Source organism: Notamacropus eugenii, chromosome 7 (genome assembly GCF_028372415.1).
Source record: "Notamacropus eugenii isolate mMacEug1 chromosome 7, mMacEug1.pri_v2, whole genome shotgun sequence".
In the NCBI taxonomy this organism is placed as follows: domain Eukaryota; kingdom Metazoa; phylum Chordata; class Mammalia; order Diprotodontia; family Macropodidae; genus Notamacropus; species Notamacropus eugenii.
In genome coordinates, this window is record NC_092878.1 from 101,115,854 (window position 1) to 101,131,378 (window position 15,525).

The 15,525-nt window shown below is 38.9% G+C and overlaps 1 protein-coding gene across 9 annotated transcripts in view; it reads left to right on the forward strand.

The window, feature by feature from the left end:
• TENM3 (teneurin transmembrane protein 3) overlaps positions 1 to 15,525 on the forward strand; it is a 3,393,579-nt gene that overhangs the window by 3,365,435 nt on the left and 12,619 nt on the right. For all 9 annotated transcript variants that reach the window (XM_072622672.1, XM_072622671.1, XM_072622669.1 and 6 more), the window contains 3 exons: positions 908 to 1,083; positions 1,756 to 1,991; positions 12,181 to 12,477. In XM_072622672.1, the coding sequence (XP_072478773.1) occupies positions 908 to 1,083; positions 1,756 to 1,991; positions 12,181 to 12,477 (709 nt within the window). The remainder of the gene's footprint in view (positions 1 to 907; positions 1,084 to 1,755; positions 1,992 to 12,180; positions 12,478 to 15,525) is intronic.

The window sequence follows — 15,525 nt, forward strand, 5'->3', positions numbered from 1 at the left end:
CATAAATGAAATTCATGGCATTATACATATGCAATATTTTTCTTTTCTTTGTATAAGGAAATGCTCACATTTGCTGATGTTTAAAAAGTTCTTAATAAAATTTTTTCAAATAAGTATGATAAAACCCTTAAGCATATAAATAGAAAAATTATCACATCACATGTTTTTAGTTTTGCTTAATTAAGATATCACCTACATATATTTATGTCAGTATGGAGAGCTCATTATCATCATTAAAAACATGGAAATTAATTATTTACAGTGATATATTCCAGAAAATAATGAAAATGAGGTCCATAGAATATCATTAATTTATAGAGAGATACCTTTGAATCAGTGAGATGTTTCCTATGTGTTTATTTATTCAAGTGTGTTAACATGTTTCATCTGTTTTATATATGTGTCTGCATACATATGCATGTGTGCATGTGTGTACATATTCTTATTATACATGTAAAGTTATAAGGTCACAATACACTGTCAAAGATGACAGGAGATAGTAAATTCTTTTTTTTTTAACAAGTCTACAATAGTAAATTCAGCCTTAGTGTGATAGTATAAAAAGACTGAAGAATGCTAAGGAATTTAGTACCAGCAAACATGTTCCCTTTGAAATGGCAAATTAGATGTGCAGTAAGATTTTGGTCACACTTCAAAGAATAATATGCTGAGCTGGAGAGCCATCCTGTTTACTCTTGCTCTCCCGACTGAGGTTTCTATATGTTAAACAGGCTTTTGACAACTTCAAAGCATGTTTGAAGTCCACGCTGTGCATATCTCATGCACAAAGACAAACATTCTACAAAATTTCTGCTACTAATATTATCTCTGCTCATTATATTTGTAAAGTAAGTGGAACCTGGGCTTTTTTTCTTCACATACTGAAAAGGTGTCACTTTTCCTTTAGCTATGACAGTGAGGGCCGTCTGACAAATGTGACATTTCCAACTGGAGTGGTCACCAACCTTCACGGGGAAATGGACAAGGCTATTACAGTGGACATCGAATCATCCAGCAGGGAAGAGGATGTCAGCATCACATCAAATTTGTCATCAATTGATTCTTTCTATACCATGGTTCAAGGTAATAAAAAAATTGCTATAAACTAATTTTACGTTCTGATAGAATAAAATATTAACATCATTCAAAAGAAGTTTTTCTTTTACAAAGAATACAAGCACACTCCAAATAAGGTTGCCCAAAAAAAACATCCCTTTCATAATATCACCATAAACACATGATAGGCAAAACTCCCCTGGAAAGTTACACAATTCCCTTGTAACCTAATTTGGTTAATCATCCATTTATGACATTTTTCCCAAGGAACAATGCTATTTGCTAAACCAATTAATGACACTGAGCAAAGAGGGGAAATCTAAAATCTTGAAGGAAGAAACTATATTGAGAATTGTATATATACATCCACCCTCCCAAGACAACACCTTGTTGATTGTGCTGCCCTTACCATACAGGATAATCCTACATTCTATCAAACTTTTTATGGAGGAGAGGAAACCCTAGGAATGGAGAAGGATTGAGTATTTTAAGTACCAATTTAGTGTCTTTATACAGGCAAAATTTTTATAGCAGGAAACAATAAGGGAAAAAACTTTATTTTCTAAAAAGGCATTATTAAAGTTGTTTTATTTACAAATGCAGATCATTCAAAGGATTATATCATTTTTAATTGCACAACATTCCAGATGTTTATTCCACATCCATGGTTCATACATTTCTGCTTCATCGCTTTTTCAGATCAGTTAAGAAACAGCTACCAGATTGGTTATGACGGCTCCCTGGGAATTATCTATGCCAGTGGCCTAGACTCACACTACCAAACAGAGCCACATGTTCTTGCTGGCACAGCCAACCCAACAGTGGCTAAAAGAAACATGACTCTCCCTGGGGAGAACGGCCAGAATTTAGTGGAGTGGAGATTCCGAAAAGAGCAAGCCCAGGGAAAAGTCAATGTCTTTGGTCGAAAGCTTAGGGTAAGTAAACATTCAAGAGGACTTTCCTAATCCTTCCTGTATACAGGTGGCTGACAGGCAAGAGAATTACCCTGGACAGCTACTGAGCATGGGCATGTGAGCTAAGTTGACCAGAGCTACCAAACCTGTTTGCTATGTTCTATATAGTTAAGGTTAAATTTTTTAGAAAATATTTTATGCTTGAAAATCCTTAAGGGAAAGTGGTTGTCATGGTTGAAAGTTTCCCTTCCTAGGGCAGCCTCCACAGTTGAAGACCTCCAGTGGTATCACAAAGAAATGAATCCATCGTAAATCCAGCTTAGTCACTCTAATGAGTAATTAGACTAATTGGTTGAGCAAGACACTTAAGGCTTCTAATTAATGTCAGAAAACCATGGCTTCTCTTCTTTGCACCCTGCTGCCCTGACCAAAGCTGACTCCTCACATTTAGGATGTAAAGACAAAAAAACTGGCTTTAAGATGGAAGCGGGTCCAGGCCTTATAACGGCAGCACTGAAAACGACTCAAGTTATAATCCACAAAATGGTTAACTGAACTTCTACTGCACTCCACTTGAAGGTGACTTCCCTCTTCTCATTTGGCTTCTGCGCCACCCCCTCCCAGTTCTCCTAAAATAGACCTTGAATCGACTATAGATTGCCATCTTCAGACCCTAACTACTGCTTCTGTATTATTAATGGGACCCCCTTTCTTTATTATTGTTCTGAGAAATACTCTGGTAATTCCTATTTCTGATCTCGATGGCATAATTGATTTTTTTTTCTTTTTTGTAAAATGTTCCACTACCTGTACCTTCACAATTTTGTAAGGCACTTTCTTTCCCCTCCCTATGCCAGAGTAGGCCAAATATATCTAGCAGGCAAACTATGATTTATGACAGCTATTTGGTAAAGACAACATAGATTAAGTACTCAAAACTAGGTTGCCAGGAGACCACCTTAGGACCACAACAGACATCTGAGTTATTAGAATTGAACCTGATTCACTCATTCTATTAGTAAATACACTGTAGTTTATCAAATAAAGGTGAATAACTTTAGACAGTTTTTCCTGACTATTATTACATCACTTGCCATTTTGTGCAAAGTTGTTATAATCAAGGGAGAGAGACCAGAATATAAAATGTGCCTTTTAACACCAGTTATTTTTTGGCCCCCCAAAAGTTTATGTTTTTCCTCATACCCACAGTAACAGTTATTTACCTTGGCAGTTCCTCAAGGTGCAACAATGTCTACCCAACTCTGTCACCAGCTATTTTTGAGAAACTAAAAGAAGCAGGGAGGCAAAAATGGTGGCAGGCGCATTTTTTCAAGGTGTTTGCTAATAAGTCATCCATCAACAGTTGGCAGAAGAGCATTGGGGTTCATTCACAGACAAACTATCAACTAAAACTGGTACATCTGAATCTTAACATCTCTCTTATCCTTATTCTACCCTCTAAGAAAGAAAGTTCTTTGAGCTAAGGGACTTGAGACATTTGTTCACACAACAGATACTCATTAGTTGCAAGTTTGAACTGCCCCACATCCAAAAAACCTATGAGTCACAGTGCTAAACTGGTTAAGAAAAAAGGTAAAAAACCCCATAGTCCCTGCTCTCAAAGAGTTTACAATCTTCAAGGAAGATGCCTGTAAAATATGTAAACAAGGATCAGACAAGATAGATTGTGATAGGGACAAAAGAATTATGTGATTAAGTGCTTTAGGAAAATTCTGAAGAAGTAATCCTTTCCTCTAAAGTTGTCAAGGAAGAATGAGAGGGAAGTAATGCCTGAGTTGCTGGACATCATACTGTTGTAATCCCTGTGCCATCTAACATGGTGTTTTGAATAGAGTAGGACAGAAGTGTGAAACATGCCCCCAGCCTAAAGCAGATTAGTCAATCAATAAACATTTATTAAGCATCTACTGTGAGCCAGGCACAGTGCTGGGGATACAGAAGGAGGCAAAAGGCAATCCATGCCCTCAAGGAGCTTACAGTCTAACAGGTTTATTAACTAATTAAAAGATTAAGATGTAATTGGAAAATGTTTAATGAAATAAATAAAAATACAACATAGATAATGTTAATTTGTGGATGTCTAAGTCAAGATGTAGGCTTCTGGGATCTTAAGTTTGACACTGCTGGAGCGGGAAACAGGCTCAGGCATTAGACCTGTGATTTCACTGTCAGGGTGAGCAGTATTCCTCTACATTAGTACAAGCTGGTAGCTTCTCTGCAATTCCCAGTTTTAGAAAGGTTCCCGGGGCACTGAAAGATTACAAGACTTGCCCAGTGTCAAGGACTTGACCTTAGGACTCCTTGGTTCCAAGGCCATCTCTCCCTCCACTCTGCCATTCTGCCTCTGGAAAAGACTCAAGCCTTCACTGTCTACTGGAGGTGTGTTCTGGTTCTTAACCTCCTCATGGAGGGCATGATGGGAGGATGCTTACAACTCAACAATGTACAAGTCAGTGGCTGTGAACTACTTTTTTTCTATATTATTCATGTTTCTTCTCTAACTTCAGGTCTCATCTGGCCTTATTTCATTCTTACAACCTGGATGGAGACAAGTATCTCCAGGGGTCACCTTCCTCCAAAAGACAAGAAGCATGATGAGTATATTGTACTCACATTATCCCTTTCTAAATCATGCTAGATCATCATCTAGGTCATGCCCTCTCTGGTAATGGTCTCCTTGATAGTCTTACACCCCTTTCTCTTTACACTTTCTTCCAGAAGGGTCTCATTAGTGATCATGTGGTAAACTATCATCTCTACACAGATGACTCCTAGGTCTATACATCTCGCCCTAGTTTCTCCTGGGCTCCAGTCCCATGTCACAACAGCCTATAGGATATTGCTACCTAAATGTCTTATAGTTATCTCTAACTTCATCTATCCCTTCCATAGTCTTCTCCATGCCCAATCCCTCCAGTACCTTTGACTTCTCTTCATATGGAATGGTTTCAAATCCCCTTAACACCCTGATTACCTTTCTCTAGATACAATCCACCTTATCAATTTCTTTCCTAAAGTATTTTGCCAAAAATGAAACAACTCTTTAGAAGTGGTCTTACTAGGGAAGAATACAGTACGTTATAACCTCCCTCATTTCTGTCCACCCTGCTTCTGTTAATATAAAGTCCTGGTATTAGAGACAGTATCACAGCGTTTACTCATATCATTCTTAGTACATAAGAACCTCTAGATATTTTTTATATGGAACTATTACGTTGATATGCTCTGCTATTCTGTATTTGTCCACTTAAAATTTTGTGCCCAAGACTAAGAACTTATACTTATCCTTATAAAATATCATCTTATTCATAAATTCATTGTTCTAGTATGTTGAGGTCTTTTTGTATCCTGATTATATAAGCCAACATGTTAAGCAATCAATTAAATTTCATAATCATGATATCTATACCTTCTTCTGATACTGATAAAAATGTTCAACAGAGAATGGCTTACTCTACTAGAGAACTCCTTTACAAGTTGATATCTATTAATCACCATTTTTTTAAGCTGGTAATTCAGCCAGTTTCAATCCCACCTGGATGAATGTACTTATGTCCCTCCATTTTGTCCATAGGTCTAAAGCAAAAGACTGGCAAATGCCTAGCAGAAATCCAAGTACCCTGTGCCTAGAAATTGGATTCTTTTTTGATGGAGCCATGCCAGCACTGAAATGACTGCTCTTGGTTTTTTCCCCTGCAAGTATTCACCAACCATCTCTTTAAATCAAGATTTTTTCCAGGAACTGAATTCAAAACTCATTTATCCATAGTTTAAATAATTCAACTTCTTCCCTTTTTAAAAAACAGAGGCAAGATTTTCCTCTCTTCAGTCCTTTGACTCCTACCATGTTTGCCATGCTTTTTTCAAGATCATCAAAAGGTCACCAATCACACTTGAAATTTCTTCTGTAACTGAGTTGTAATTCCTTTGGGCTTGGTGACCCCAAATAGTTGGTGGCCACTATGTGCTTTCTTTCTATCTTATCACTGGCACTCCCTGTTAACTAATTATTTTCATTATTTCTAAGTTTAAAGGTCATTCTTTTTAGTAGAGCAAAAAAAAAAAAAATCCACAAACATTTTCCAGTATCTAATATGAACCAGGTACTGTACTAGAACCTAACGCAGGGTAAGAGTTGAGTAGTTCTACCTTCTCTTGAAAATAGGGGACTGTTTGATGCTTTGTACATGTATTCCCAGCATAATTAGCTCTATCCTCCTATTAATCCTAACTGCCACCCATCTTTGGCTATCTCTCATTTAATTTTCTCTTTTCTTGACATCAAGAAAAAAGAAGAATAAAACTACAGAAACTTCCAAGAAGTAGGACCTCAAGGAGAACTGAACTGGAATTGCTGTTTCTCTTTGCCTGTGTCCAATTTATGGTGGTTCTCCACTTCAGGGAGAAAACAGACAGTGCACAGAGGCATGGATGTTGGTTTCTTTTTAAATGGCGGAACCAGGATGCCTCAGCAAGACTTCTCCGGGAAACATACGATTTTAAATGGCTTGTTCGCTCACACTGAGAGGAGGTTTCCATCTGATACACTTGAGTGCTCTATCTGATTGCTCTCACATAGACAATGCAAAGATCACAAGGGAGGGTTTCTTATGTTCAAGATAAGATTGGATGTGCCGGTTTTGACTACTAATTTCAATCCTGTAAAGGGAATAAGAAAGGAAGTCAAGAAAGGAAGTGCTGACGTGGGAATATGAATTAAGAATTGAACTGAAATGTAGTAGGGCAAAGAAAGAGACTGAAAAGAAGGTAGATACCGGATACAGCATCATCAAGACAAATGAAACTTGACATCATCCCCATCTGCAGCCAACTTCAGTCTCCTTTTTTGGCCCAAACTACATTTCCTTTTTTTCTACCTCTCATTATTTTTCTTCCACTAAGAAAGATCTTCTGGTTGGCTTTTAAGTTATTAACTTTAAATTGACTAAAGGCACAACCTTGCTAAATTCAACACTGTAACTGTATCTGCTGAACCTATCTCACAGTATGACTTATTCAGAGTCAAAATCAAGTCCAGAATAGATGTCTTGAAGTGAATAGTACGGTATACTTGGAATCATCTGACTGGTGTACCATGCTTTTTCTTCCTACACAAATGTATTAAAGAGAAATTAACACTGGCCCAGAAAGTAAAATATTAAACAGAAAACCAAAAGTAACCCAATGAAAGAAAGAAATTTAAAACTAGACTTTTCCAAAAATAGCATTTGGCATGATTTTTTTAAACTAATGAACTGGAAAAAAATACTTTGGATAGAATAGGGAGCCTATTCCATCCATTCTCTTTTTTTAAGAGAAGAAACACTAGAGTTGGTAAAGTAGCAATGGGAAAAGGAAAAATGGTTTTGTTGTGGTTTTTTTCAAGGCAGGCCAATTGAAAGAAAATATATTAGAAAATGTGGTCAATCATAAAACATGAAAAAGCAAATGGAATCATGGGGCGCAGGGAAAGCAGAAGGATAAAAATAAAGTAATCCCTTATCACGCATATGACAGAATCATAGCCATTCTACACGGAAAGACACCTCAGTGATCATCTAATATAACCATACCTGAACAGAAAATTCCCTGCTAGACACTCCCAACAAATACTCATGCAGCCTCTGGTGATGGATGCCAAAATTCCCTGGGGGAACATTCCTCCTCCTTCCCCCACTAGGTGCTGGCATACCTAGAAAGAACATTTTCTAAACTCCTTCTGTGTGCTAGGCACTGGAGAACTTCCAGAGGCAGGCAAGTCCACTCCATTTTTGTACAGCTCTAATTGTTAAGAAATGTATCCTTACCTTGAATCAACTACTCCTAGTTTTGCCTCTTAGGATTAAGGAGAGTAAATTTAATCCCTCTTCCAAGCAGTAGTCCTTTAAAAACTTTGAACACAGTTTTATAGCCAAGTTTTCAGAAATAAAAATATTTGCATAAAATCTACATTGGGTAGAATTTGTTTTTCTTCACCTGACACCAATACATGACTAATACTTAGTACGTTCATTTTTGTCAGAACTGAAATTTAGCACTTTATTTGAGTCAAATCAAAGAAAATATATAGCATTAAATAACCATATTCACCTTACATTTGGAGAACTAAATATTCTGATAAAAACAAAGCTAGATATGCAATGGTTATAAAAGGTATATGTGAATTATGACAGGATACAGACATGGTGACCGCTTGCACAGTCTAGACCAGGAGTACCACAGCTTCATGGGGGGAATCTATGACCCACATGTCCCACATCAATTTCCTGAAGAGGGAACCAGGAGATGGCTTCCCTTTTAGAGTATTGTCGGCATAGCTTGCTTTCCCAATTCTAGCGTCCTCCCAGTACCCTGCATGCTTGCTGGCTCATTCTCTCACTCAAACATGCCTGCAAGCACACTCGCTCTCTCTCGCTCTCTCCCTCTCTCTTCCCCCCCCACCCCCTCTCTCTTCCTCTCTCTCTCCCTCTCTCTCTCCCTCTCTGCCTCTCTCTCCCTCCCCCCCTCTTCCTCTCTCTCTCTCTTCCTCCCTCTCTATCTCCCTCTTTCTTCCTCTCTCCCCCCTCTATATCCCTCTCTCTTTCTCCCTCTCTCTCTCTCTCCTCTTCTCCCTCTCTCCTCTTCTCCCTCTCCCCCTCACCCCCTCTCCTCTCTCTCTCTCTCTCTCTCTCTCTCTCTCTCTCTCTCTCTCTCTCTCTCTCTCTCTCTCTTTCTCTCTTTCTCTCTCTCACACACACGTTACCTTTCTATATATGCTTCACAGCTAATCAAGGGAATTATGTGACACCTGCCCCTACCTTCCTCATTTTGTTATAATTAGCCTCATGCCACCTAAGAGTTGTTTTGAATTCTTCCATGACAGACATGATCTAAAATTGTGATATGTTCAACCCTACCTTAGAGAATTGCATTAGAAAAGAATTTTCTGTGGTCCATTATTTGAGCATGTGGCAGCAACAACATTTTTGGTTTTTACTTAGCCCTCAAAGTATTAAGATTGTATTTATGACTCGAATGGATTTTTGGACATTTAAAATAAACTAGTGTTAAGTTATATGATTCCTTAAAGCAGAAGTTAAGGAGAAGCCTATCCTAGAATATGGGCATCTGTAGTGTTCTGCCTCCTGCTTGTAATGCCCAGAGAAAGGAATGCAGAGGGGCAGGGGCAGGAAGAAAGGCTGATCTGTTAATCCTCCATGAAATGATGCCTGCTGGAAAACACAGAGGGTGGGGGTCTCAAAGCAGTGGGAATTTATGTCTAAATCCTAGGCTTGTGTTAGGAATGTGAGAAAAGACGAGGGTACCTTCTAATTCTTTCCTTATTACATCAACTTGAAAGAGGATGAAAGAAAACATGTATGCGTTCTGTGTCTGCACCAAGTCCCCACCATCTGGATGAAAGGGAAGAATTCAGACAGCCATCCAGATGTTTTGTCTACATGATACCAAATATCCATATGCTTCCAAAAGCCCACATGTTTTGTGAGGCAGACAGCATGGTCAGCAAGACGAACCACATGCTCCACTTTCCATCCTCTTGTTTAGGTTGTGTGTGGGCACAGAACAGACAAAACAGGTGGGACGGACGCCAGTAACAGGTTATACTAACAGTAAGAATTGTAACTGACATTTCAAAAGCACTTTTCCCTACAAAGTTACTGAGAAGCATAAGGTACCCATTTTACTGTGGGGACCCACCCAGTAAGTGGCAGAGCTAGGATCTGAACCTAGGTCTTCTGAGCCCCAAAACACTATGCTTCCTCTCTAAAACAAAGATTATTAGTGTCATAATAAAATGTACTAGATTCATCCCCTTGGCAGTGAGTATTTTCCAGATCTTTCTCCCCTAAACCACCGTGATTCCAAATCTAGGGATCTTCTGAAATCCTAACCAGTTGAGTTCTGAATAGAAGAAGCATCTGCAAAGGTAAAGCAGAATAAGAGAAAGCCAAAGAGAACTGAAAAACAAATGAAAACTGAGGAAACAGATTGGGCGGGAGGTGGGGGGGGGGGGGGTGAAGGAGGTGAGGAAAGACAAGAAAATGAAAACAGATGGGAAATAACAGTGATCAGCATTGTACATGAAAAGCTATAGCGATTCATGGCAAGCCACTGAGTGTGGTGTCACCTAAGAGAGAGAAAGAAAGGGGCAAAGTCAGAGACTGCCATTTTTAAAAGCATTAACTGAAAAACACAAGCACCAGTATGAAAACCTTTTCTGAAACTACTAAAAGCTTTATGCAGATGTACACGGCTTGGAGAATACAAGCCTGCCAATTCAATTTAATGTAGTCTTGAAACCAAATCTATGCCATTTATTGCTATGTGTTTTCATGAGTTCCTTCTTTTTAATGTAACTTAGAGGAAGGGGCCTACTGTCTCTGCAACCATTTTCTCTTGCCAAGAGATAATCATGGAAAATCCAAATAATGGACTGCTTCAGAAGCAAAGACTACTGGAGCTGAAAGGATGAACATTCTCATTTTACTGATGAGGAAGCTGACCTCTAGACCTGTTTCACTGTTGCCCAGACAACACAGTTGATTAGTGGTAGGGTTAAGACTACAACCTAGATTTGTTGACTTCCAATCCATTATTTTTCCCATGCCATGTCTTATCAATAAATATTTGGGTATCTACTCTCTGGTATTGTAAGGGTGATACACAGGGTGTGCCTTGAAGGAGCTCTCAAACTAACTGAAGGAGATTAATTAAGTAACAACATAGGTAGTAAGAGTTCTAGACTGCAATCAGAGGGGTCAGTCAATTACCAAATAAATAATAATAATAAATAACTGCTGAAGACGCCCAGAAAAGAAAAAGCAGAGAGATAAGTCACCAGAGGCTAGAGTCATCAGCAAAGTCTTTGTAGAGGGGGTGGGATTGGAAAAATGGAAATCTACTAATTCCAACTGCAAGGCTCTCCTTTCTCTGTGTTTCTGTGCTACTCAAGGAGGCTATTGCTGGGTTGGGTTGGTTTGGGTTTTTCAGTTCTCTCACAGCACTTTGCCACCAGAGCATTAAGTTCCCTCTGGACTTAAACCTTGACCATTTGGGGACAGGACACTAAGTCAGCATTCTCTTTGAAGAGCCGGTAACCAGGAAAAGCTTCTTAAAGGTTATTGTAGAGCAGGAATTAATGTTTAAAAAAATAATAAATCAAAGGAAGAATATGAAAAGCAACTTTAAACTGGATTTATCATCTGTTCATAGGAGGGTTTCTCCTCTACATTTTAGAGAAAACTGATAGCAAGGTCAGCTGAAGCTATTTGGAGGTGTCAGGGAAAGTCAACCTCAAGATAAAGGAAGCCTTCTTGGGCAATAGTTATATAAAATTAGAATTTCCTCTTTAATTTGGATATTTTAAGTTCTCTCTCTCTAGCACTTCTCAACAGCACATTCCCCGTGCAATGTGGAAAACTTCTCTAAGTTGTTCAATGGCAATGGCCATCAAATTTAGTATGGGATTCAAAATACTGCCCACAATATGTAGTACAGGCATTGTAACATAGCTTGGGCCAGATTTCTAAATAGGTTGAAATGCTTAGGCAGAGAAGGTTTGGTACTACAGGGTTCTGTCATTTCTCCAAATTTTGTCTTAAATAACAAGACCATTTACAACGTTGTGACTTTTTGAGATATGACCCAAAGCAATTCTTCTCTACTTTGTTCATTAGTAATCATCAATAATATGGCTTCCAATTCATTCTCACTTGTTCTACAGAGGGAGAGTTGAGTTTATCATTACCTTTTATTTATTGTCACTGTGATTAATTTCCATTTGCTCACTAATTACTTGCCTATGTTTTACCACTGCTTGTGAAGCCTTGAGTAATTTAAATGGTTATTCCTTCTATTGTATCTGTGTCCTCTAAATGACATATGTGTTTAACAAACTCTTCAGCAAATTCATTTAGTTTCTCCTAACCTGTTGACTAAACTTCGAGAAATTTAATTGAAAAGGTTTTGAACAAATGCCAGGCTGTCTCTCCATTTAATGAAACCTTTTAAAACCACCGTTAATCTAATGCCTTGTGCTTACACCAAGAAGTTGCTAAATTAATTTACTGACAAAGGGAATCAATCATCATAAATGGTGTTTAAACAATAGTGGGGACTTCGAAGCGTAATAAGTAACTGGTATTGGAATAACATGATTTATTTTATCATCTTGTTTGTTTTATAAAAGGTTAATGGCAGAAACCTCCTTTCTGTCGACTTTGATCGAACCACGAAGACAGAAAAGATCTATGATGACCATCGTAAATTTCTTCTGAGAATTGCCTATGACACATCAGGACACCCAACACTTTGGCTGCCGAGTAGCAAGCTGATGGCTGTCAACGTTACCTATTCATCTACAGGCCAAATCGCCAGCATCCAACGAGGCACCACGAGTGAAAAAGTAGATTATGATGGACAGGGAAGAATTGTATCTCGAGTTTTTGCAGATGGGAAAACATGGAGTTATACATACTTAGAAAAGGTATAATCTAGCGAAGATAAGCTGGGGACAGGGAGGGGAAGGGGAAGGAATGGATGATCATCTCAGAGAACACAAGGCCATTGTGGACCCAATCATTTGCTTTCTTTTCATTGTTGTTGCTTGTGAGGTTTAATTTTTTTTATTGTGAATTTAAACAACAGCAAATAAGTATTAATTAAGCACGTTCTGTGCCAGGAACTGTAATAAATACTGGAGATACAAACAAAGGCAAAATGCCTGGTCCCTGCTCTCAAAGATCTCACATTCTAATAGAAGAGATGCATGCAAAGAACTATTTCACTAGTTCACAAAGAACATTTACACTACAGTGTAAATGAAAAGTAACTGGATTGGAGGATGGGGAGTGAGGGGCTGGAAAAACCAGGAAAAAACCTCTGGGATTTAAGCTGAGTCTTGAAAGTCAGAAAGCAGAGGTAAGGAGAGAGAGTATTCTGGGGGGAAGAGGGGAAGATGATTGCATAGAAGAATATCAGATCTCAACACTATACTATAAAACAGTCATCAATCATTAATACTATTTAGTACTGGCTAAAAAAAAGATACGTTGACCAACAGAACATATTTAGATAAGCTTGTCAAATAGGTGATCAGCTCTAAGTTCCATATGTTATTCTAAACATTGGTATCTAAGGTGCATTGGTACAGTAGTGATGAATTTCTGCATTAGCTTCTCCTTATGGTTAAATTCTATTTCACAAGACCCCCTGAATCACTTGATACAGCAAGCCAACAAACAAAATCTCTGCCAACCTACCAGACTTTTATATCAGAAACATTTGCAAATTAGGCCCTGATCAGACCTAGGTCCTAATTAGTACAAATAATGAATCCCATGAGGCAGTCACCCTATTCAGATGCATATCACCTATTTCCATTGGGCTAGGACCATTTACAATATTTTACATAATTATAACTTCAAACAGTGCAAAATCAAATACATGCGACTACTTCATAGGACTTACTGTTCACGCTGATCTGGACCTGGGTGTTACTTCATTTATATATAATTCTCTTGTAACTCTTGAATGTTTGAACAAGAATCTCCTCAGAGAAGAGATAAACAGGCCAGTTTAAGACATCGTTCCTATCAGAGCTTCGGTCAGACTAAACTCTCGGTGCGACTGGTGCAGTTTCTGAGACTCAAAGTTTATGTGGAAATGAGAACGCCCTCCAAACTTGAAACCACATGACTGTTGGCCTAAGGGAGTACCTGGGTCCCCACCACAATTCTGGGAAGAGGCACAGAAGGCACAGAACAAGAACCTCAGAAAGTCCACTTTCCTATTCCTTACCTGTGCTAGCCTTAGCTCTACCCAGTCTGGAGCAATCAGAGGCACCCAGGCAGCTCTCTCAGGTGTAGCAACTGGATACATCCTCCCATCTGGATAGTCATCTGAGCAGAGCTTCACTTAACCAATTTTCACATTAGCCTAATTAACAAATACTTTCTTAATTAACAAAAACTTGCTTAGATTATGCTTAATTTTATCATCCCTTGTTCAGTTTGTCAATGTTTCTACACCCCAATGCCTCCTCATTGGAGAGGTAAAGTAGCCCAGTGGCACAGGGTGCTGGGCTCTGAACCAGAAAGACTAAGGTTGACATCCCAGTCCTGATTCTGAGACCCTGAGAAAGTCACCTGACCTTTTCTGCCCTTTAGTGCCCTCATCTGTTAAATGGGGACGAGCTGCTCCCTTCAAGAGTTGTGTAAATCAAAACCAACGTGCTACACAATGTCTTATCATTTCAGCATGCATCCTGGATTTTAAGTTTACAAGTAACCTTAGAAGCCACCGTGTTTTTCCACTGTACAAGTGAGGAAAGGATAACTAAGAAAAGTGATTTGCCCAGGTTCACGCAGCTGGTAAATGTCCAGAGGAGGATCTAACTCTAAGCCCAGCATTCTACCCATGATGCCAGAGGTGACCCTGGGTTTACTGTTGCCACGGTGGCACAACATAAATTCTGGCAAAGCCTACCAAGCTGGCACTGCTTCGAGTAGAGGGCCAGTGACAGACTAACCATAGACTTATTTCCCAAGGATCCATCTAACAAAGCTTAGAGAGGCTCAGAAACTTTTGAGGGACAGTAACTCTCAAAGGCCTTCTGTCAGTCAGTCAACAAGTATGTACTAAGGGCGTTGACTGTGTGACAGGTAATGTACAAGGTTCTCGGACATAACCACAAAGAATGAAGCAGCTTTTACTTGGCAAGGGACTATTATTCTCAGAATAAATATAAAGTGGAAAAAGGCAAAGCAGTTAAACATAAGGCAGCTAGGGAGAGAAAGCACTTACAGCTGAGGGCATGGGGAAAGGTTTCGTATAGAAAATGGTGCTTGACCAGCATCCTAAAGAAAGAGGATTCATCAATGAGGCAGAGGTTAAGAGGAAGAACATGCCACGCATGCATGTGAGGAACAAATAAAAAGCTGCTTGGCCAGATCCCAGACTGCAGGAGGGAGAATAATGGCCAGTAGGGCTGGAATTCATAAAGAAGTCATAATGTGCCATGGTGCAAGAAGTGCCCACACCAACGGAGTCATAGGTTATCAAAACACATAATATTCATGTCATAATTTTATACCTGATAAGGAATATTTTGGGTTTATAGAATATCTCAAGGGCTTACAAAAGTTCAAATTGTCATTTTTAAGATGACCAAATTGAACTGGAATATATGGAAAAATTTAAGTCATACTTAGATCTGTCCAACTGATATGACAGAACCAGGACTCCAACCCAATCCTCTATCTCTAAGACATGACACCATAACTCTAGGCACCCTGAAACCCTTTCTAAAAAGTATGTAAGGTGCTAATAGAGGAACAAGACAGTTTGTTTTCATCACCTTTACAGAATTAAACTACCATCATCATCACCATCAAGATAAGTACCAGACACATGATTTCATTGACATGGTGAATTCCCATACAAGGAAGACAGGTGCTTTCTCTCCAACCTAAAGCCTTAGAGTTCAAGGGATATACCCATAGTGTGCTAGATGGCACAGTGGATAGAGTGTCAG